This window comes from Biomphalaria glabrata, chromosome 3 (genome assembly GCF_947242115.1).
Source record: "Biomphalaria glabrata chromosome 3, xgBioGlab47.1, whole genome shotgun sequence".
Taxonomy (NCBI): Eukaryota; Metazoa; Mollusca; class Gastropoda; family Planorbidae; genus Biomphalaria; species Biomphalaria glabrata.
In genome coordinates this window covers 1,031,762-1,056,708 of record NC_074713.1, presented here as the reverse complement: position 1 = coordinate 1,056,708, position 24,947 = coordinate 1,031,762, and the positions used below count along the sequence as shown (strand labels likewise).

Below are 24,947 nucleotides of genomic sequence, written 5' to 3'. Positions count from 1 at the left end.
TGATCTTTGAATGTAGTTGGCAGCAATGATCTTTGAATGTAGTTGGCAGCAATGATCTTTGAATGTAGTTGGCAACAATGGGCTTTGAATGTAGTTGGCAACAATGGGCTTTGAATGTAGTTGGCAGCAATGATCTTTGAATGTAGTTGGCAGCAATGATCTTTGAATGTAGTTGGCAACAATGATCTTTGAATGTAGTTGGCAGCAATGATCTTTGAATGTAGTTGGCAGCAATGATCTTTGAATGTAGTTGGCAACAATGGGCTTTGAATGTAGTTGGCAACAATGGGCTTTGAATGTAGTTGGCAGCAATGATCTTTGAATGTAGTTGGCAACAATGAACTTTGAATGTAGTTGGCAGCAATGATCTTTGAATGTAGTTGGCAGCAATGATCTTTGAATGTAGTTGGCAGCTACAATCTTTGAATGTAGTTGGCAACGATGATCTTTGAATGTAGCGTCTTCGACATTTTATCTATTTAGTTCACACACATTCTTTGTTATTTTCTTACGGTCTTCATAGGGTCCATTATATTTCCCCTATATGTCTCCATATTGCTTTATCTCATCTTTCTCACTCTCTCTCTTTTTGTATTTTGTTTCTTAAGAACGCAAACCGGAACTTAAAAATCAAAATGTAAGCAAAGGGAAGACAACTGTGATTAACTTGAGTATAAAAATCCCATATATTTACCTAATATTTAGCAAGAAGCTGGTATTTTAAAATAAAATGGGTCAACTGAAATTGTTTTAATCTAGTAAACAAAATGTCTATTTACTATCTAGTTGTAACCTAGAAACGAAACAAATCTGTGTAGACTTTTTGATCGACTGAAGTAAGGAAAGACTAGGACCTGGGACAAGTGTCAGGTATGTTGAATTCCAATTCCAATAAACAGTGGCGTAGCTAGGATGGAGGTCCCCAAATGTCCTACTTTTTTTTTTTTTACATTAAATATTATTCCACTTCCAAAGCACGCCGAGGCGATATGAATTGAGATTTGTCACTTGTACAGACTTATGACGTGATTGGTCTATTGGTCTCTACTGACCACAGCATGTTAGTGTACAGGCCCACTGTGAAGACTTGTCTCTTTCCCCCCGGGGACCCAACTACACAGCTACAGTCAATCACGTGACCTTATTTTCAGCCTGTGAACGCTGGACTCAAACGCTGTCTGTTATTAATTAGCAATGCTAGTTAGCAGACGACAGATGGTTGTGGTGGTTAGAGGCCCTTGGTACGTAACGCTCGGCCTCGGAATGTACTGTCCCCGTTGTTGATGTGTGTTTTATATAGGTTGCACCACTCGGTGTTTGGGAGTAACATCCCTTGTAACTGTTGGTTGTCAACCAAGATGGCGTTAGATTAAACAGCTGATTTCCATGTCTTATAATTTATATCCAGAGTCTTGTTATTATTCATGATAATCAACACCCGTTACAGCATTGACTTGCACCCTTGTAACAGTCTTGAACTCTTGTGCTTTGGCCTGTGAGGGGCAGAGACAGGCCAAAGCCTAGTCAGCAATGTTTGACTAAGTAAAGGTACACGTGCCAGCGAGGTCACCGGAAGCACTTTTCGAAAACGGCATCACTTCTAAAAATGTATTTATAGTTCGGAGACAGTAGGGGAGATAATCTTAGATGCTTGACCTTGAAGGTTCTCACTTCCTGGAAATTGAAAAACGTGATCATGGTATATTTAGTTTCTGTTTGGAAAGAACTGGTACACGACCATTGTTTGAGATGAATATTTGTTGTATATAGTTGTATATGGATTGATTTCATGGAACCAGGACACACATGATGGTTGGTTGCACATGTTCGCGACGATTTGTAGCTTGAAATTTCCGGCATTTTTATATTTACCTTCGAACACGGGAAACAATTATTGTCAGTATCACTTCGTTATGCCGCCTGTGTTCGCTAAGCCGCCCGTGTTCGCTAAGACGCCTTTATTCGCTAAGCCGCCTGTGTTCGCTAAGACGCCTTTATTCGCTAAGCCGCCTGTGTTCGCTAAGACGCCTTTATTCGCTAAGCCGCCTGTGTTCGCTAAGACGCCTTTATTCGCTAAGCCGCCTGTGTTCGCTAAGACGCCTTTATTCGCTAAGCCGCCTGTGTTCGCTAAGACGCCTTTATTCGCTAAGCCGCCTGTGTTCGCTAAGACGCCTTTTTTTCGCTAAGCCGCCTTTATTCGCTAAGCCGCTTTTCTTAAGGTCTTGTTAAACGAACACCAAATGTTTGTTTTTTTCTGCCTTGTCTTTTGTTTAAATCCAATGCTTGATGTTTAAAATTGTCATGCAAACTATGACCTTTGTAATAGGTCATGAAATTGAGAGAAGACTCCTGACCGAGTGGTCATTGTTCTAGACCAGTGGTTCCCAAACTTTTCCCTTATCGGAACACTTCGCACATTCTGAGTATTCAGCGGAACACTTTGCTTATTTTTTTAGAGAGATTCATTCATGGTGTGGCCTACAGGTTAATTATTCCAGTGGTTCACAGCTATTAAGGCCTCGCGGAACACTAGGGTTCCGTGGAACACAGTTTGGGAAACACTGTTCTAAACTATCCCAGTCCCATTGTTTTTGCTTCTGTATTTTCTCATTTTTTTAGTCGATTGTATATTCAAATTATCCTACACCATAAACAAGTTGAAAGAAAGTTGAATGTCAGCATCAGTTACGTATTTTTTTTTTTATTAATTCTACCATTGACATGGGAACATTTCGTTGTTTTAAATTTAATCAAAACTAGCTTATCGATGTGAAATCGTGCCTGTCGTAACCAATTACAAGTGTAATTTTAGACTGAGCTGCAACGCTATTGAGTGATGCAATTGACAATAGAGGGAGCTGTAGTCGCCTGTTGCAACATAGCACATCCTCATTGGCCGGTCTCACGCTCACACTTGAACGTAAGAGACAGAAACCCATGCTTGTATTGTTCCATGCTGTCCTATTGTTCCAGCAGATCCGAATAAAGTTGACCTAGACCTTGGTGCACGTGTTTTATATCCTCAGGCTGGGCAGCCCCCACTTTGTGAGTACTGTGACTCTCGCCTCACCGTGGAACATATCCTCGTTGATTGCCCCAGATACCAGGATGTCAGGGAGAAATATTTTAGAGCCACTAATTTAAAAGCACTATTTGATAATGTCGACCCTGGGAAGGTACTGGGCTTTATCCGGGAAGTGGGGCTATCTACGAAGATCTGATTTATGAGTTTGTGGACATGCACTATTTACATTAGATTTTTACCAAAATAATTAAATTTTTACTACCTTTACTATTTTAACTGTGAATAGACCTTGATTTTAATGATATGACTGTATAGAATCTGGCCCTTGTTGTTTAGAGAGAGAGAGAGAGTAGTCCTTAAGGGACTGCAGGCACGACATGGCCTAAACTGTGCCGATGTGCCTCAAATCAAAAATCAAATCAAATCCTCGTGCTGGGCACAAAAGATCCCAGTGGTAGCAGACGACAAATTCAAATCTGGCGCGTGGTACATAGATCCAGCGAGATGGTGGTTTGCCGCCACAGGATCGGACTGGCTATATGGGCATCTGGGCAAACAGGGCCGGTCCTAGCAATTGCGGGGCCCTATGCGAAACTGATTGCGCGGGGCCTAGTCTGTGTGGGAATAAGGATAATAAGTGAAAATTAAGATTTTGTCTCAGGGAAAAAAATCGACTTCACTAAGTTAAAAATTGCGATCTGTACTTTACGAACCTTGTAACCAATGGCATATTTATATGTTAGTGACTATAAAAGTAAATAAAGTATTGGAACTTCCGATTAAGGTATAAATTCCCTTGATTATTACATGAAAGGTGACAATGCCTTTTTTTCCTATTATCACGCGTAGGATTGGCGTTTTCCGCAATTAATGACAACAACAAATGACAATTTTGTCTATTTTTTCTGGAGATTTTAAAGAGTTTTCAGGAGATTTTAATAAATTCAGGAGATTTTCATGAGTTTTTCGTATATATCTTGCAATTTAATAATTACACTCTGAATTAGCGCGGGGCCTATGAAAGCGCGGGGCCCACTGCGACCGCATAGGCTGCAGTGGCCTAAGACCGGCCCTGCGGGCAAATGCCTATATTTCTATAAAGATTTAGAGCGCACCGTATATATACGTATCGATACATTATCAAACTTAACATAATGACTTTGATGCCAGGTAGGCCTAGAATTAGATGCCCATCATATGATATACTGGTTGTTGGCCGGATTGTATAGAAATGCCCGGGCCGATTTCGACACCCAGTCCGCCCCTGGTTTGCAATGTCAGATGGACAAACGTACACGGGCCTAGTTAGCTGCTATCTTAGCATGTCTAAATGCACACATGCTTAGATAAACAATGGCGTGAATGTCTAAGGGCACATGGACTTATCATGCTGATACTTACATTGTTATACTGTACAGAAATCTTGATATATGTGATTATCTGATGGTGTACATAGGTCACATGATAGGTGTAGCTTTTTGATGGTGTACATAGGTCACATGATAGGTGTAGCTTTTTGATGGTGTACATAGGTCACATGATAGGTGTAGCTTTTTGATGGTGTACGTAGGTCACATGATAGGTGTAGCTTTTTGATGGTGTACATAGGTCACATGATAGGTGTAGCTTTTTGATGGTGTACGTAGGTCACATGATAGGTGTAGCTTTTTGATGGTGTACATAGATCTAAATGCAACGGCGCCTGGTGATTACATATGCCCAACCTGTGAGCGCAGCTGTGTATCAAAGATTGGCCTCTTTAGTCACACAAGAAGATCGTCTCTCGAGACGTAAAATGCCACAGAGAGAGATCTAGTTACCTGATGGCGTGCATAGACACCCCGAAGCCTTTTCCATCTTTGGGTATAGCCGCCAGGCAGCAGGGGTTTGGATTCAGAGTTTTCCTTCTCCTAGGCGGGTAGCCACGCGAGCCCCCCCCCCCCTCTGCCCGAAGCTTACACGCCTTTGCCGCTTCTCCTGTCAGTTCCGCCGAGCCCAATATCTGAGCCACGGGTGAATTCCAGAAGTTGAACTGGTTTTCAGAGGCCATTTAAGACATTCATTGGAAGTGGAGTGCTTATATCCAGTAGCACTTCAGGCGATAACAACCTTACGGAACCCCATCTATCTTACAATTTTAGAAACATGTATACGTATACAGCGGTAGTCGTGAGACATATTTACAATAAAACTTCCTTTTTCTCATCTCTTTGCGTTCATTTAAGTAATTATTCGTTTGTGATGTATTCTAGATGGCCCTACAGCTAGGAAATCTTGCCACGATTGTCCTAAATACGATTCTCGTCTGCTAAATTATTATTTCCTCTTGTATGTTTGTCTACTTCCTTTATGGCGCAATGACATCTGGGTAATTATCTGCCTGGGTCTGGAGTTATCCTGAGGGCTGGTAATCGATACACTGAGGACGTCCGCCAAACCACGCGGCAAAAGTGTGCACTGAATAGAGAACTGTTTACTTCACTGACGTCAACAAACTCTTTGAAAGTTCAACGACAGCCTGCCAGGCTAGCAGTTGGTTTTCGGAGGGAAAAAAAAAAGGGGGGGGGGTCGAGGGGCACTTTCTTCATCAGATAGTCGTGTTACGTACATTACCCGTACATAAGAAATAATATCTAGACCTATATATAAATATGGCGTTGTTACTTTTTTAAAGATTTTTTTTTTAGCGCCCATTCAATAACATCCGATAGGGCTGATAGGCCAGGCTCACGCTGAACCATATCTTTATAAGGAACAGTTCATTTAATGCAGGGGTTCTCAACCTGTGGGTCGCGACCCCCCTGTGGGTCTAATGACAGTTTGCCAGGGGTCGCCAAAGACCATCGAAAAAAATGGATTGTTATTGTCTATTCTTCTATTGCTGTATGTGTGTGTGCGGGGGGGGGGGGGCTCGCGGCAGAGTGGGTGGTTGTAAGAAGAGGTCGCCGAGCTTAAAAGGTTGAGAACCGCTGATTTAATGTCTATGAATATTAACAATGCAATCAAAATGTTAATAATAATAACATGAATGTATGTCCGTACCCGCTGTGGTATCATGTGGTCAGTCGGTCTAACAATACAATAATATCGACAACACTTTGGACACGGGCACGTCTCTTCCTTGTGTATGGATGGAGATAGGGTGGTAGTTGTTGATAGTGTGTTGTTCATAGCCTCTGATATATATGCTGAAACTATTGAAGCCTGCCTGAGTGGACCACTCCGGGGCCGATTCTTTGTAAACTTGCTTGTATTTGGATCACTTTGCCACTACATACATGAACACGCGCGTGGATTCGTTTATTTATAAGCTATCCCGACAAGACCAACGTCTAATCTTTCGACTCAGGACCGGACACAACAGAATGCGACAACACATGTACCGGAAGCTCAAAATTGGAACCAGTGAAATCTGCCCATGTGGAGTATCACCAGAAAATGCCGACCACGTCCTCCAAAACTGCTCTCTTTACCAAGAGGCCCGTATAAGACATTGGCCCCAAATCACCCCAATAGAAAGAAAACTATATGGAGAGCTCCCTGATTTGGAAACCACTGCGCAGTTCATCTCATGGATTTGTCTAGTCATATGAACACTCCAACATAACAATGAGAACGATGAAGAAGAAGAGGAAGTTTATTTCCAGACCGAAGTGGCACAACTTGAACTTGAGTTTTCATGGTTTGAAATTGACTCCATAGAATAAAATCTCGACCTCTGCATAAGTCTAAACGTTGAGATAAATCAGAAATCACACAAATACAATGGATGAATATCAGTACAACTATCACAAGTACAAGTAGACTGGCCGTACGACTTCGTTTGAACTGACCCCGATACGAGTCTGGATATCTCTTTTCTAGTATTGAAAAAAAAAAGATCTTTCTAGAAACCATATTAAATCCTGGCCCTCTTTTTTGAATATTCTTTCCTGCCAGTCAGGCGGACCTGTGTACACGACAGATCAAGATCTCAACTTGAAGATACGTTGGTCATCTAGGTTGTACTTTTTTACAGATATATTTTCAGCCTACTTTTGTCAAACCCTTCCCTTCTGACCAAAAGCATATTTAGCGTGACAGACAATATCTCAAAAGACTCAAAAGTAAAGTAGCAACTATACATAAAACACTGAACCATAATCTTCAAATACAAAAACAAAATTTAATAAAATACTCTGAAAGACACAAAGATGCGGGCACATTCCTCGTCCCATATGCCAGGACAAATTTGTACAAATACTCCTTCTTCCCTAGTGCTATTAGAGCATGGAATGGGTTGCCCTGAGCCAGCCAGGAAAACCAGTGACTTGGCAGAGATTAAGTCATTGGTTAATATGCATGACTGAATGCGTGACGCGTAGGACGTAATCATCTTCTTTTCTGAAGTAACGTCTGTATTATATAAGATAAGATAAGATAAGATATCAAATATTCCATGGTCGCAAACTCGACAGCATACGCTCCCTTGGCTGCGCATTTCCTTGAAAATGTCTCGTGCAGGCACTTCATATTATATCATGTATCTATATATTGTTATAAACCTGGTGGTGGCACAGATGGGGGTAGTGGTGTGTGTGTAGTCAGCCGACGATAATCGCCCCAGGCCAGCGCTAGACAAGCGGTCAACCGTGACGAGTTACGACGATCAGCCGAGACGAGTGTCAACACGGCGGTTCGGGAAGGATCGCCGACGTGAACAGAGCTCAGGAGCGTCACGAGAGTTGTAGTCATCTGACCACCTAGAAACGTCGAGCGGCGTTCTGTCCGGTTCGAGAAGGCCAGTAGGGACCCTATATAAGAGCGGAGGTGACGCAGTCAAGACGGTTCAGAAAGCGGGTTCACGACAGGAGTTCAGAACACGGTCGACTACAGCACAGTTCAACTGTGTGGTTCTGTACGGAGCATTACGACGGTTCAGTGCGGAGTACTGTCAAGTACAGTTGAGACGAACGGCGTCTTGATCTTGGTCTGTGATCGAGTCCGACACAACGAGCCCAAGTGTGTGAAGTCAGTCCCGAACTGTTGAACCCAGTGCAAGCCCGGAACGAGACGGAGAGGCCAGTGCAAGACTTGATACGGCGGAACGGTGTTATCGGAGAGATATTTGTTATCGCAGAGCTATTTGTACTGTTCTACGTGCTGCCAATTGTACAGTATTGGCTGTTATTTATGGACATTAAACCTTTACGTTATTTTGGAGCCCTGAGTTGTCAAGTTCTTTAAGTTGGTGGTGTATGGTGCAGTTTGCAGAGAGCCTGGATAGTGAGATTCGTTACAATATATTACAGAAAAGAGGTACATTTTTAGAAAGAAACAATAGCGCGGGTGGTTGTTTGCAAACATGTGTATCACCATCTCCGTAGAATCGCGGCGTGTCTAATTACTTTTCGGCGGGCGTCATTTGGACGAATTATTGTTTTACAATTTTTCGGTCTGTCGGATGAGTGGGTCGGCGACAGTGTGTGTGTGTGGGGGGGGGGGGGAGGGGGTCACATGCGAATCCTGCGGCATTCTTGCGTGGGCTGTTACTTCCACCAAAAGCCCTAAAGCGGAACTTTCGATACGAAAGGACCTCATTCACCAATCGTAAACAAACAACATTTAGCCACGTGGTGCTCTATCTCTTCTATACAGTTTACGATCTCATGTTTAATTCACGATGGTTGTCACGTGACAGTTTTTTTCCCCCATTTGTTTTATCAATAAGATCACGTGACTAAATGTCGTTTGTTTACGGTTGGTGAATGAGATCCATTGCCGTTCAGTGGAGCAGGTGTAGAAAGTGTCATTGAGTGCTTCGAAAATCCATTAGAAACAAATATTGGGCGCGATTTGAAAAGACGGAGCCAAAATGTACAAGAAATGGGTTGTCGCCATTTTGAAAGAAAAAAATGAATTAATCAAGAGGTGCTTACCAATCAGGGAGTAATAAAGTTTTTTACCATCGCCATTTTAAAGTGTTTCTAATAGAGATAAGGAGCGAGAGAGAGAGAGAGAGAGTTTTCGGATAAGCTGTTCCATTAAAGTTGTCTCCCATCATAGATCCATCTGTATTCACCGGCAGAGCTGGCCAGCGACTTTTTTTTTTTTCTTTCGTACTGTGGTGGTGGTGAAGGGACTGAACAGTGGGAGTGTGGCGGGTAGCAGACGATCTGTTGTAACTGTAAGCTTTGCTTTGTAATGGGTTTTTTTTTTTTGGGGTAGTTTCACCTTACAATTCCCCCCCTCCCTTTTTTTTTTCTTTCCATCTCTTGTTTCTTACTTTTTGTTTTTCATCTCGGCGTTTCCTTGGCAATGATGGCTGTACCACGTGACTTGGGGAACCAATGAACTCTTTGTTTGAGTTGTGCACTCATTGTCTTCCTTTGGCCAGATTTTTACCCGCTGTCAAGTGAAAATAAGGATTACTGTTCTTAATGGGATATTTAGGGTGTATCTGGCGTACAGAAACGGAAATTATTGATAAGCTATGTATCTTAGAAAGCATATATTTCAGCGGGGGTTGAAGCTAAAAGCTCTTCAATATAAAAAGAAGCAAATTACGCACTCAAAATGCTATGAGCTTAGCCAAAGGGGTTTTGAGTTTAAACCCCCTCCAGCGGCGCTTGAAGCTAAAAAAAAAAAAACCTCTTCAATATAAAAAAAAAAAGCAAATTACACACTAAAAATTCTATGAGCGTAGCCAAGCCAAGGGGAGTTTTGAGTAAAAATCCCCTCCCCTAGAGGACTTTTTGAGGACTTTTTTCAAAGTTTAAAACCCCTCCAGATGGTTTTGAGTTTAAAACCCCCCTACAGAGAGTTTTGAGGTTGAAAACCTCTCTCTTCATTATTATTCTAAAGCAAACTACACTCACCAAATTCTATGAGCGTAGCTAAGTTTTTTTTTTTAATTTGTTAAAAAAACTCCATTTCAGTTTAAAGCCCCCCAACAGATGATTTTGACGATAAAATTTCCCCTTTCGATATTAAATCTAAGTTACAAATTTTTACCAGTGGCTGGGTTCCATTAAATAAAGTGCAGTGAATAGTCATCTGCTGAAATTGAAAAAGACTAAATGTTACTCAACAAACATGGCTAAGACGGATTTTAGGAGTCAGTTATAAAGATCAGGTCTTAATTAAGGAAATCCTATGCCGAACTGGGAGTCGACCCCTTGGTAAGGTTGTGACAGAGCGTCGCATGAAGTTTGCGGGACATGTTCTCCGACAAAATGGCGCCACACTTTCATGGAAGTCCTCAGAGCAGGTGGAAAGAGGCTTCAGACATTGCCAGTGATAGATTTTTGTGGAAGCAGCTTGCCGCCCAATGCGCCGAACGGCGCGGAAGGATCTAAGTAAATAAGAATAGCAGATTAGGTTTTTGAACTAAAACTTTTTAATAGCAGGATAATGAACCTCAGAATATGCATTTTGTTGGCTTTCAATACCGAAAAACATCCTGGCCACGCCCATGCTTGAACTAGATCTGATTGTGCACTACGTTTAAACATCTAAGCACTCAAAGGGAAGTAAGTGTAATTGAATAAACAGCAGAAGTGAGTCGGTGTCTCCTCCTAAGGGACATTAGTTAAACATGAATCTCTTCTTGACAGAGCTACACGCAACAATGAATGTCCACTCGCAAAGATGTGTCTTTATCTTAAATATACTAGCCATTCTTCGTGATTACAGGTCTACAGATTAGATCTAGAATCTAGACTATTATCTTATATAATAATACAGACGTTACTTTTAAAACAATACGTCCTATGCGTCATGCAATCATATAGCATATCATATTCTAGACCAATGGTTCCCAATTTTTCTGTCTCGTAGACCCCTTGCCATGTTTTCCAGCATTCGGAAATTGGGAATTTTATAAAAATTGTCAACTTATATGTATTTATTTCAATGGTTTTTTATTTGTCTATTAATATAAATAATAATTAATGTATTTATATAAACACAATTCCAATAAACACGAAACAGGTGTTAATAAGTAGGCCTATTAGATTTACATGGATTCTAAAACTAAAACGCCTATTCGTGAGCTGATTTGATAATAAATTGTCACGGTTGGGCTACGAGTGAAGTTGAACATTCAAACTTCTAGTTTAGTGATGTCCAGTTTTGTTTTGTTTTTTATTAGAAGGTTGGCACCTTGCTGAAACCTTTTCCCGCTAAATATGAAGATGAAAAAAAAAATCAAAACTTTCTGGTAATGTTCCATAACGTCTGATACGTATCAGGTATAATCTGTTTGCAGAAGAGCTGATGTCGTCTGCTCAATTGTACGTTAAGCTCTTCATTAGTACTTAATCAGAACAATTCCTCTTGCAATGTGACATCTGTGTCTTGTATAGATCGATCATTTTCCTACTGATTATCCATTGAGCTATTCTACTATTTAGCGTGTCCTCTAACCCCATTTGCATTTGGATACGAGAATGTTGAAATGTTCCATTCAAAACATGAACACTCTGACAGTTTGATTGTATTCGGACTGAGTGAACAATTGGCCCCCCATCCGATGTTTTGCTGGGAGTGGGGGGGGGAGCACGGTGGCTGAGTGGTTAAGCGCTTGGCTTCTGAACCTGGGGTCCTGGATTTTGAATTTCGGGATTTTTTAGCCACTCAATACACTAAAAAACAGGTTGATGGTGGGGGGAGTTTGCTTATAGACTAATATTGTAAGTCTATTTTTTCGATTAGTATTAAAAACGTATGTTATTCTTTTTAATAGATTAGCATTGAAAGGTCTAGATCAGATTCCCGAAATGGTCTATATAGATCCCAGGGATCTTTGAAGACTTCCAAGGGGTCCAAGGAAAAGAAAAGATAACATGGGAGATGTATATGGGGAATGTAAATGGGGAATGTAAAAGGGGGATGTAAATGGGGAATGTAAATGGGAGATGTAAATGGGGATCTACGATAGTGGATCTCATTTAAGCAGGTAAAAAAAAAAAGTTTTAAAAACTGTTTTACACAAATCGGCTACTGATATCATGAAAAGACTGCCTGTAAGCAACAATACACATTTAATGCGTATTGATGAAATGAGTTATGACGTCGAAAGCTTACTACGTAACTATTTGCAAACGAAATATTCCTCTATTAAGCTGGAGAAATAAACCTTGCCTGGTTATGAAGCTTTAGTGTATAGAATAAGGGACATAACTTCTAGACTAAAGATCTATATAGTTGTAAGTGTGAAGATTTTATTTTTTAACTTTTTTGTGTGTTTATATTGTGTTTTTTTTTTAAATCTAAGCTTGGTATTAATTAAAACTGCTGACTAGTTGCTGATGTCTCATTGATCTTTCCTCTCTTGATTTACTCTCTGCCACTGTGGAGTTTCATTTCCTCAATGTCTGTGTTTGCGATGTGAAATTCTACACTACTGAAAGTCGCAGTTTGCGATCACAGCAACACCCCAGTCACAGCAACAGTCACAGCAACACCCCCAGTCACAGCAATAGTCGCAGCAACACCCCAGTCACAGCAACATCCCAGTCACAGCAACAGTCACAGCAACATCCCAGTCACAGCAACAGTCACAGCAACACAACAGTCACAGCAACACCCCAGTCACAGCAACAGTCACAGCAACACCTCAGTCACAGCAACACCCCCAGTCACAGCAAGTCACGGCAACACCCCAGTCACAGCAACAGTCACAGCAACACCCCAGTCATAGCAATACCCCAGTCACAGCAACACCACAGTCACAGCAACAGTCACAGCAACACCCCCAGCCACAGCAACAGTCACAGCAACACCCCCAGTCACAGCAACAGTCACGGCAACACCCCAGTCACAGCAACACCCCAAGTCACAGCAACAGTCACGGCAACACCCCAGTCACAGCAACAGTCACAGCAACACCCCCAGTCACAGCAACAGTCACGGCAACACCCCAGTCACAGCAACAGTCACAGTCACAGCAACAGTCACGGCAACACCCCAGTCACAGCAACAGTCACAGCAACACCCCAGTCACAGCAACAGTCACAGCAACACTCCAGTCACAGCAACAGTCACATCAACACCCCAGTCACAGCAACAGTCACAGCAACACTCCAGTCACAGCAACAGTCACAGCAACACCTCAGTCACAGCAACAGTCACAGCAACAGTCAAAGCAACACTCCAGTCACAGCAACAGTCACAGCAACACCCCAGTCACAGCAACAGTCACGGCAACACCCCAGTCACAGCAACAGTCACAGCAACACTCCAGTCACAGCAACAGTCACATCAACACCCCAGTCACAGCAACAGTCACAGCAACACTCCAGTCACAGCAACAGTCACAGCAACACCTCAGTCACAGCAACAGTCACAGCAACAGTCAAAGCAACACTCCAGTCACAGCAACAGTCACAGCAACACCCCAGTCACAGCAACAGTCACGGCAACACCCCAGTCACAGCAACAGTCACAGCAACACTCCAGTCACAGCAACAGTCACATCAACACCCCAGTCACAGCAACACTCCAGTCACAGCAACAGTCACAGCAACACCTCAGTCACAGCAACAGTCACAGCAACAGTCAAAGCAACACTCCAGTCACAGCAACAGTCACAGCAACAGTCAAAGCAACACCTCAGTCACAGCAACAGTCACAGCAACAGTCAAAGCAACACTCCAGTCACAGCAACAGTCACAGCAACAGTCACAGCAACACCTCAGTCACAGCAACAGTCACAGCAACAGTCAAAGCAACACTCCAGTCACAGCAACACTCCAGTCACAGCAACAGTCACAGCAACAGTCACAGCAACACTCCAGTCACAGCAACAGTCACAGCAACAGTCACAGCAACACCTCAGTCACAGCAACAGTCACAGCAACAGTCAAAGCAACACTCCAGTCACAGCAACAGTCACAGCAACAGTCACATCAACAGTCACAGCAACAGTCACAGCAACAGTCACAGCAATTGATCGAAGATCTACAGGTCGTTGCATGTCACCAGCCGGAGTGGGTGACTTCACGTGCACTGACATCTCATTGCTGGTCTTTCTTTCCATTGTCTTACTTTGTAGACGTCACATTTGGGGGGTGGGGGAGCACTTTCAGACGATAAGCTGATTCCTGTTTATCACCAGTTTTCTCCCTTAGAGTTGCTTGAGTATGCTTGTGTCTTGGCCTATAGGAAAACAAGTTCAAGACGCGTCTAATCAATAGCGCGCAGTAATAATAATAATTGAATAATAATTTAATTTATAAATCGTTGTTAACAAACAGAACGTAGTCTCCAGGCGCTGTGATAACATTGCAAACACAAACACGAGATTGACAAACTCAAAAATTAGTAAGACAAACTGACAAAATATAAAAATACTTTAAAAAAAAAAATCTATGAGGAAGAACTGTATATTCAAAGCCATGTGATATATATATATATATATATATATATATATATATATATATATATCAAAACTGTAAGATTTATTTCCATTAATATGAAACTAAGTTACCATTAATAAATTTTTATTTTTTTTTATTGATTCATAGTTTGTTGGGACCTATGAATAATTATATAAAGTTTCAACTAGCTCCTACTTTCTAGGAGGGGAAGTGGGAGAGCTAACATGTAACAAAAGTTGTGACAGACAGACGGACAGACAGACAGACAAAGGCTTTGTAAAAGCATGGAAATCTACCTGTGTGATTGTTATAATTGATATGTCTTCATTCTTTACAAGATGTTGTTTTAAAATATAGGGAGAAAATTATTTGCTTGGAACCATGGGACAGTATAATCTTATCTTATGAAATACAGACGTTACTTCAAAAACAGATGATGATTACGTCCTACGGGTGTTTATAAATAAATAAGTTGGGGGTGTGCTGTTTGAAGGAATGGTAACTTTGGCTTGGTCTAATTGATAAATACAGTAAATAGATAACAGTGTCCTGATCAAAAATGAAAATAAGCCAAGATCGAATTGATTGTAGCGCCCTGATTAACAGTGTGCTGATCGACTTGAGATCAGTGCATCTAGACTGGGGCCCGTGTTCCCTTATTGCTTGTATCCAGGATCTAACTAGCCCACTCACATCAGTTTCTATACTGTGTTACTCAGGTGTGTTTGTGAAAGAGAGAAATCGTAGAAAATGTGTAGATGTGTTCTGTGGGAAAAGGGGGGGGGGAGGCATTAAGATTCGCTTCATCTCCTATCAGACCGTGTTGACTTAGATGCCAGATGGCACTTTGTGAAACTGGAGTGTTTGGCTTTCTTTTCTCAAAACTATCTGGCAGTCAACCTTCGCGGCAACCTGCTGAGGTTAATGTTAATTGAAGTCAGCTTGCATTTGAAAGAATCTAAATCTATAGTGTTCACATCAATGCGTGACTAAGAAATCTACCTAGGGAGTTTCGGGCAACTGAATGGGTTTCATTCATTGTGTATTAATCTTGAACCAAAAGGATTGCTATTGCTAGAGTGGAAATTACAAGCTTTTATCATGCAGATTTACAATAGAAACTGAACAGTATACCTCAATGCTGTACGATTTCTCCTTTGATATATATAAAAAAGATTATTACCAATATTTAATGAACTAATTTTTGTTGGGTTTTGTTGTTAGGCACAATGACTACTTATGCAAAGTTTTAACTTGATCCTCCAATGGGAAATGGGAGAAATAACTTGTACAAAAATAGTTCCCCTTTCAGACCTTGCGATCTATAGGGCAGATGATGTAAAGGTCATCTGTTTCTGTCGCCTACAGTTGACGAGGGTGTCACGTGGCCAGCACAACAACCAACCGCCTTTACTTTTCCCCAACTAATGTCAGGTACCCATTAGAGCTGGGTGGACTCAGAGGCGCCTGAAGATCCCGAAATTAAAAAATCCCAGTCTTCATCCGGTTTTGACCCGAAACCCTCGGCCCGGAAGTAAAGCGCTTTACCGCTCAGCGGTAAAAGGCAAAAACAAAAACAACGAATGACAAAAAACGACATATCCCTTTCTACATAAAGAAACTTTGCCAATGGACCTCATTCACCAATCGTAGACAAACAACATTTAGCCACGTGGTTCTCTATATCTTCTATACAAATTATGTAATCCATAGTGGCTGTCACGTGATACGTATGTTTTCATTGCTTTATCAATATCATGACGTGGCTAAATGTGTTTATTTACGATTGGTGAATGAGGCCCATTGTACTGACCAAGTCTCTGGTGTGTGGAGTGATCGAGCTCGAGCTGGCACGTGTGTGTGGACTTGTATGAGGCTCTTTATACCCACAACATCTCACCAAGTCAGGTTTAGAAATTGAACATGATCAAGGAATCTTGACTAATCGGCATCGGTTTTATCTGTCTTGTGTGCCATTGGACCGAAATCTTGATTTTCGTGGAGACGGTGTCATGACGATGTGCAGAGTGATCGTTCTTGCGTTTCTGCCTGTCAGAAATCATACGGTCTATTACTTTATGTTCGTTAGCCTTGACCCTGCGGTCACCGTCTGGAATTGATGTCCTTGAACTTGCTGGGTGGCGTCAAAGAGAGGCTCACTGCACTTTCGAACGCGCCATCGAGCTTCCTGTGTAATGGGACCTCATTCACCAATCGTAAATAAACAGCATTTAGTCACGTGATCTTATTGAGAAAATAACAAAACAAACGGTCACGTGACAACCATCGTGAATTAAACATGAGATCGTAAATTATATAGAAGAGATAGAGCGCCACGAGGCTAAATGCTGTTTGTTTACGATTGGTGAATGAGGTCCATTTGTATTTAGCTTGCTCAGCAGACAGAAAACAACGAAGAGTCGGTCCTTCAGGACATGTAAGATGTATTCCCTTCTGTTGGTCCTTTTGTTTAACCCTTTCACTCCGTAATTTTTTTTCTCTTTCCGATAGTATCATTCGTTTTGCTCATTTGTATTTCACTCTCCTGCTGTGATTAAACGTCAATAACTTTTTTGTTTGTTATCAGAAAATGTCATAGTTGGTATCGAATTCTAGGAGAATGCGTGCTCTCTTTACACAACACAAATTTAATTTTATAAATACAAAAAAACTAATTTAATTAATTTAATTTAATGGGCGTCAAAATCAACGTTGGCATCGTCAATCAGGAGAGAAAGGGTTAACTTTTCATCTTTTCTTTATTTTATATATATATATAGAGAGAGACAATTTGAAAAGCCCATCTCTAAGTTGGTCGCTTGAATATAAGAATCGCTGTGTAGTGGCCACCGCTGATGTAGTTATTTCATATTGTGTCATAGTATCGTTTCGATGCTATCTCACCCACCACTCTCAGCCTGTATTCAACCGTTGATGTACAATTCAGTAGTAGAATTGGTCCCTAGCTATGTGAATACTCGCCTTTGTCCTGCTTGCGACTCTTTGGTTCAGTAGTTGATTCGCTCTGATTAACTTTACATGAAGTTATTTCAATTTTATTTCTTTCATTCGTTGCCTGTGCCACTTTTTAAGTCATGGATATTTCACTGAGAACGATATTTCGTTGAGCGATTTTTCCAAATTAGTCTTGACTCTCTACCCCCCCCCTCCCCCCCCCCCAATCAACAAAATTCTAAACCAGCGGTTCTCAACCCTTTTAAGCTCGGCGACCCTTTTTTACATTCTCTCACTCCGCCTCGACCCCCCCCCCAAAACACACATACAGCAATAGAAGAGTAGACAATATCTTCGATGGTCTTAGGCGACCCCTGGCAAATAGTCAATCGACCCCCCAAGGGGGTCGCGACCCACAGGCTAAGAACCCCTGTATCTAAACAGTATGTTTGGACAGGGCGTGACAGCTGATCTGTCGTCTGCTTTCACCACGTCAGATGACGTCATCTTCTTCAACAAGATAAAGATACATGTTGACCTCTAGCAGTGTCGTCTGCAAAACTTTGTATGGAATTTGCACGCTTTCGCCTTATTTAGCTCTAGGAGTTTTTATAAATAATTTAGTTTTTTACTGAATTAATGTAGATCTCTCTCTTTCTCTCTCTCTCTCTCCCTCTCTCTCTCTCTGTGTCTCTCACACACCAACGGGTGATTCATATTGTGTCGCGTATGTCGGTTGAATCGGTTTCACGTCACTTCCTGTCACAGTTTCTGCCGCTACCTTTATAAATTTGATGTGGGCTCAATGTATAGACAATATAAATATGGAGATTAGCCGGTCGGCACTTGTCAAAGGTCAGATGTCGACATCCATGCAGATATGCTCTGTAACCTTTATTGGCATCACAGTTGAAAAGATCAAAAACAGTTAATAGAGTCTGTGCTTCACGCTGGGGGACTTAGCCATGGTTACATCACCAAGTCATGCCAAATTTGTATTTTTAAGTTGCCAGAAATGAATTGTTGTAACTAGCTCGTTGTATGGATTGAATTCTTCTTGTAAAATGATAGTGCGGCCACCTTTTTATAGACGGTCGTACCAAACTGCTGGTGGACAAGTAAACCGCTGTAGGCTTATTATATCTTAACTTATAAAACTAATGAAGAATTACTTGAGGGTCAACAATTCTCGTAGATAGATTTGGTAATTCTTGCTATTGGGCGTCATCTATGATAGAATTTGTACTGTATGACTTCGCCACACGCAAGGCTCGTAAAGTAATTCTGTACGTATTAAGGAATGAATAAAATGCAAAGACGAATTTATTTTCTAATACAAACTCTTAATTTTCACTTACTACCCGTATCCCTACCCAAACATGGCCTCGCGAAATCCGAATGGTTGAGTCCGGCCTAGCCATTTAGTGACGGGTGAATACTACTTGTTCTCCTACCCTAGTCCATCCGACTTGCAGAAATAGAAAAGGGATATTTAATGGAAAACTCTTGAGCCATGAAGAGAATTATATATATAGATGATAATAGAAATTGGTATTCTGGACAAAATATAACTTACTGCAATAACACATCTTTTCAGTCTTGCGTTTGGGAGTCGTCCCCCCTACCTAAAATCGCTGACGACAATGCCGTTAATCTTGCATCATTAACAACCAATCGCCACTCTCTTCCCACCGTCACCATAGAAACACATACACACACTCCATAACACCACTACATGTAGTTAATTTTGTTATTTATATTTATGTCTTAGCACAAACTAGGCGACATTGGGTCCATGCCCTTGCCTGAAATAACTACACACAAAAAATTTGGCATTTCACTTTTTACAGACTTTAATTTACTAACAAATTTCATCAAAGCATTTGAAGCCTAATTTTAAAAGTATACAACATCTTCTTTGTGTGTCTTCATTTGTAAGGGCTAGTCTTCCTTTGAGTCCTCTTATTGGGATGGGTGGATGCAGGAGTCTTACAACCTTAGTTTTTCCCCATACATGTAGATCAGGGGTTCTCAACCTGTGGGTCGCGACCCCCTTGGGGGGTCGATTGACGATTTGCCAGGGGTCGCCTAAGACCATCGAAAATATGGATTGTTATTGTCTACTCTTCTATTTCTGTATGTGTGTGTTGGGGGGGGGCGCGGCAGAGTAGGGGATTGTAAAAAGGGGTCACCGAGCTTAAAAGGTTGAGAACCGCTGATGTAGATAGTCAAGCTGCTGGTAGAAACAAGAGGTGGGGGTGTGTAGGTCTGTCCTACATGTCCTTGACCTCCAGCAGTTTGTGATGTAGCCAGCATTTACATTTCACTAAGATAAAGTAGCAAGAATACACACAACACTAAATTTTAACTTACAATTGCAATTACATAACCTAATAAAATTCTTAGACGCAAAGACACAAATATAAAGGCACATTTCTTATTCCATATGCAAGGACGAATTCATAGTAGTCACCTTCTTGTTTTACATGGTCACCTGACTTGAAATCTCTCAATACCATGTACATATAGGTTAGTGCATCTAAAAGTGTAAACTAGCAAAAAGTATACTTCCCCTTTCAGACCATGCAGTCTATAGGGCATATGATGTAAAGGTCATCTGTTTCTGTGGCCCACAGTTAATGAGGGTGTCATGTGGCCAGCACAACGACCAACTGCCCCAACTGCCTTTACTGTTTCCCAACTAATGTCAGGCACCCATTTAAGCTGGGTGGACTTAGAGGCGCCCTAAAGATCCTGAAATTAAAAAGCCCAGTCTTTAACAGGGTTTGAGCCCGGGACCCTCCAGCTTTACCACTAAGATACAGCGCTTCCATGCAGTGGCGTCACTAGGGTCGGTGTCACCCGGTGCAGTAAGCTTGGGTGTCACCCGGTGCGGCCCGCACCCCCTGCACCCACCTAGTGACGCCACTGCTTCCATGTAAAGCTTAGGATATTATCTTATTTAAAAAAAAACAACAACATCTGTAATATATATGATAAGACAAAGAAAGCTTTTTATAGTAGTGACTAGAATGCTGACTGTTCCTATCTAACTTGGTTATTTGTAGTTTTTCCGTTTACTTTCTCAGGTGGGTGTTCTCAGCCACCAACATTGAGGAACTGGTCAAGAAAAACATTGATGAGAGACTCTGGGATATCAGACCTTCTTTTGTTGGTAGGTGACCGTGTCTTACTCTTCTTCAGACTCAAGAAAACCATAAGACAAAATATTTAGATAAGTTGGTTGTTTTTTTTTGGTATTCGAGGTCAGCACTTTAACTGACCATTGTGACTCACTGAAACTAAATTTTTGGTATTCGAGGTCAGCACTTTAACTGACCATTGTGACTAAAACTAAAGAGTCTGTCATCTATTTATGTTAACAGATGGTCTGGAGGTCAGCTCTTTCACCGTGGGAGAACAGACGCCCAACATTAAGAATGTCAGGACATTTGAATGCTCCGAGAGCACACCTGGAAGTCTCCAACCCATTTCGTGGTTCAATGTCCATCGGCCACCGGCTGGTCTGCAGCAACTCTCTTCCTACCAGGTTTTAATCTTATTGACTTAAGTCAGTCCTAGAGTTACGTAATCGACTTAATGTTACTTAAAGAGCTTTAGTTCAGTGGTTCCCAAACTTTTTCCGTAACGGAACACTTTGTACATTCTCAGTATTTAACAGAACACTTTGTACATTCTCAGTATTTAACAGAACACTTTGTACATTCTCAGTATTTAACAGAACACTTTGTACATTCTCAGTATTTAACGGAACACTTTGCTTATTTTTTAGAGAGATTAATTCACATGGTGGCGCTACTAGTTGATTATTCCAGTAGTTGGGGGAACACCTATTCATGCCTCTAGTTCCGTGGAACACAGTTTGGGAAGCACTGCTTTAGGAGAATTTTTTTTTTTACTGTAAAGATTTAAAATTATCCCACCAGGTGGTTGTGGAAGCAGATCTTAGCTTGGTGTCTGAAGACTTTAAAATGATATTTCGAGGTCGTGTTGGTTCTGGAAAGTAAGTGCTTAAAGCTTGTTGCAATAAAATAATACAATTATAGTTGTAAACCTAATTTACGCCTGTTTGCATACTTTATTTTTAAATTGCATGCATTTGGGATCATAGGAGAAAAGGGGGAAAAAATTCATGTAAAATAAGAAAGCACATTTCTTTTCTCAACAGAGCCTCAGTCTAAATTTAGTTTTAAATGAAAACAGTAAGTCCTGGTTGATTTGATTTGCATGTTTTCTGACCTTTGAACTTTGATCTGACCTTTGAACTTTGATTTCCCTTGCAAGTTTCCTGTTCATTTTTTTTAATAACTTATTTCATCTGAAATGGAGTATTTGTTACCATATAAGTTTACAAGCATACACATTTCTTTCACTTGTGAGAGATTAGAACAAAAAATGGAGTGAAACATTGTTTAAATGTCAGACTATTGATAAAGGAAACAAGTTGCCGGATGGGAAATAACAAACATCCACGTGGCTTGCAATTAGACTCAGTCAATAAATAATTAGATTTATGCTTAAGACATTGTTTGATTTGAACGTGCTCATTTTGAAGAGCTTCTAGATCAGGGGTTCTCAACCCCCTTGGGGGGGTCGATTGACGATTAGCCAGGGGTCGCCAAAGACCATCGAAAATGTGGATTGTTATTGTCTACTCTTCTATTGCTGTATGTGTGTGTGTGGGGAGGGGGGGTCGCGTCAGAGTGGGGGTTTGTAGAAAGGGGTCGGCGAGCATAAAAGGTTGAGAACCGCTGTTCTAGATTGACTTTTTTTTTGGAACCAGTTTGATGCCAAAAGAAGAATTCTTAACATTTATGAAATATTTGAAGATTTTTTTAATGTTCAATTCTTTTTTTATTTTTATTTCAAAGAGAACTACGTAGATCTGATTATTTAATTCTGGTTATTTAAAAAGTTCTCATGAGTCGGACAATCATGACACAGATTTCCATTTCCCTTTTTTTATTCTTTACTTGTCAAGAAACTCATGGTATGGTACAGAAATTGGCTAACAGATTTCTTATTAGAATAGCAGAATAATGTGTAAAGGATGTTTTGCATGGCTCATAGTTTTTGATTGATCTAGCTTTTAGAAGACTTATTTTTGTGGTGTTTTTTTAAACTGATAAAGTTGCTATAAATCACTTTACAAAGTTTATATGCAAACATGGTGTTTTTTTTTAATCAAATTTTTTTCCCAAGAGAAATAATATTCATCTAACGTGTTGTTACATAATTTATGATATTGTATTCATATTTGTTTTGACCTGCTTAAAGTTTATAAATATTTAACTAAGAATGCACTCAAAAAAATTAAATGCTGTATACTATGATAATCTTCCATTGGCCAATATTGAAACTTTCAAAAAAAATAAATTTATGACATACATTTATAATGAAGAATATTTTGTTTCACCAGAGTAAGTCTTGGTTTTGACATGGTGGTAGAAGACTTACATATCCAGGGAACTCTGCAAGCCATTCTGTGTTTATCTATGGATATTCCTTTCCCACACATCTCCAAAGCTACAGTCTGTTTTAAGGAGAAGTAAGCTGTGTTTAACTTGTTAGATTTTAAAGGAACTGCTTGGTTTTTTTTCCTTACCTTTAAAACTATCTTTGATTAGGTTTAATGTCAGAAATATAGATAATTCTATTTTAGTAGTTCTCAAATAAAATGACATTGTTAAATGATCTTAACGTCTGATGAAATAAAAAATTTATGATGTATTAAATCATGCCAGATGTCACTTTTAATATCAGCATGTTGAGGAACTTGAGCTTGGTTTATTTCCTTACTTTAAAACTATCTTTGATTAGGTTTAATGTCAGAAATATAGATCATTCTATTCTAGTAGTTCTCAATAAAATGATATTGTTAAATGATCTTAACGTCTGATAAAATAAAAAACTATGATGTATTAAATCAGGCCAGATGTCACTTTTAATATCCGCATGTTGAGTACCTTGAGCTTGGTTTATTTCCTTGCTTTAAAAATATCTTTGATTAGGTTTAATGTCAGAAGTATAGATAATTCTATTCTAGTAGTTCTCAAATAAAATGACATTGTTAAATGATCTTAACGTCTGATGAAAAAAAGAATTATGATTTATTAAATCAGGCCAGATGTCACTTTTAATATCCGCATGTTGAGGAACTTGAGCTTGGTTTATTTCCTTGCTTTAAAAATTTCTTTGATTAGGTTTAATGTCAGAAGTATAGATAATTCTATTTTAGTAGTTCTCAATAAAAGGACATAGTTAAATGATCTTAACGTCTGATGAAATAAAAATTTATGATGTATTAAATCAGGCCAGATGTCACTTTTAATATCTGCTTGTTGAGGAACTTGAGTTTGATGGAGATACCTTTGTTGAAGTCTTGGATACACAACAATGTCATGGAAGGGTTAACTGAAGGTAACACAATCTTTCTCTCTCTCTTTTTCTCACTCTCACTGTTACTTCTTTTCTAAGTATAAAAGAACTCAACACTTTCTCTTTTGTCTTTAAAAAGAATTAACAAATAAAATTATTATTATTATTATGTTAGAAATGAACGAGTAGTCATTCTCTGGCGCTGCCAGGGTCGAGTTTCGCTAAAGAGAAACAAAATTCATCGTAGTCCCTTTAACAGTTTCCACTGAGGAATTTTCTGGTGATGTGGCAGGTCTGCAACAGTACCGCCCTCTGACAGGCAACGAAGATGTTCCTAGGAATGTTAAGGGCCTTGAAGGTGTCTGTGAGGTCAGTTGTTATTATCCCCTCGGTTTATATAACAATGGGGTATATTGTTATTTTGGACAATTTCCATAGACGCTTAATCTCCAAGCCTAGGTTCCCATATTTTCGTTGTTTTTCTATCTCAGTTTTTCTTAAATTATGAGACAGTGGTACGGCGATATCGATAATGGTAGCGTTTTTTTCTTTTTTATCGATGAACAGCAGATCCGGGCGATTGAAATCTACCGTTTTGTCGGTCAGAATAGGCCTATCCCAGTACAGCAGATGTTCAGTAGACTCAAGAACCTCTTGCGGAGAGTATTTATAATAAGGGGGAGTGTCCTTACCGATCAATTTGTACGTCAAAGCCAGGTGTTGGTGTATTAACTTTGCAACTTGGTTATGGCGACCTAGGCAGGCTGATTCTGATAGGGCTGGACATCCTGCCATAATGTGTTCAATCGACTCGCCCACATTTCCACATTTTCGGCATTTGTTGACAACATTGAGTTTCAGGATATGCTTCTCGTAATTTTTTGTCCTGATTACTCTGTCCTGTATTGCTGTAACAAAGCCTTCTGTTTCAGGGTAGAGATGACCTGCTTTGAGCCATGTTAAGGAAGCAGCCTTGTCGATGTTGTCCCCATGTAATGAAGCCGGAAATTTTCCGTGGAGTGTTTTTTCTTCCCATTGGCGAATCTCATGCCCTACGTCGTCCAAACCGATATTGACATCAGCATTGTGTAGGTTCAGAGGGGTTGCATCGGAGTCGTATTTCCATAGGAAATTATTATTATTATTATTATTATTATTATGATGTGGCCTAAGAGATAGACCAGTTGGCTAGTGAGCTGAAAGTTCCT

The 24,947-nt window shown here is 40.4% G+C and overlaps 1 protein-coding gene across 4 annotated transcripts in view; it reads left to right on the top strand.

The window, feature by feature from the left end:
• LOC106052623 (uncharacterized) overlaps positions 1-24,947 on the top strand; it is a 67,181-nt gene that overhangs the window by 11,905 nt on the left and 30,329 nt on the right. For all 4 annotated transcript variants that reach the window (XM_056022823.1, XM_056022822.1, XM_056022821.1 and 1 more), the window contains exons 3-7: positions 20,430-20,515; positions 20,727-20,890; positions 21,288-21,364; positions 22,781-22,909; positions 23,675-23,781. In XM_056022823.1, coding sequence (XP_055878798.1) covers positions 20,430-20,515; positions 20,727-20,890; positions 21,288-21,364; positions 22,781-22,909; positions 23,675-23,781 — 563 coding nt within the window. The remainder of the gene's footprint in view (positions 1-20,429; positions 20,516-20,726; positions 20,891-21,287; positions 21,365-22,780; positions 22,910-23,674; positions 23,782-24,947) is intronic.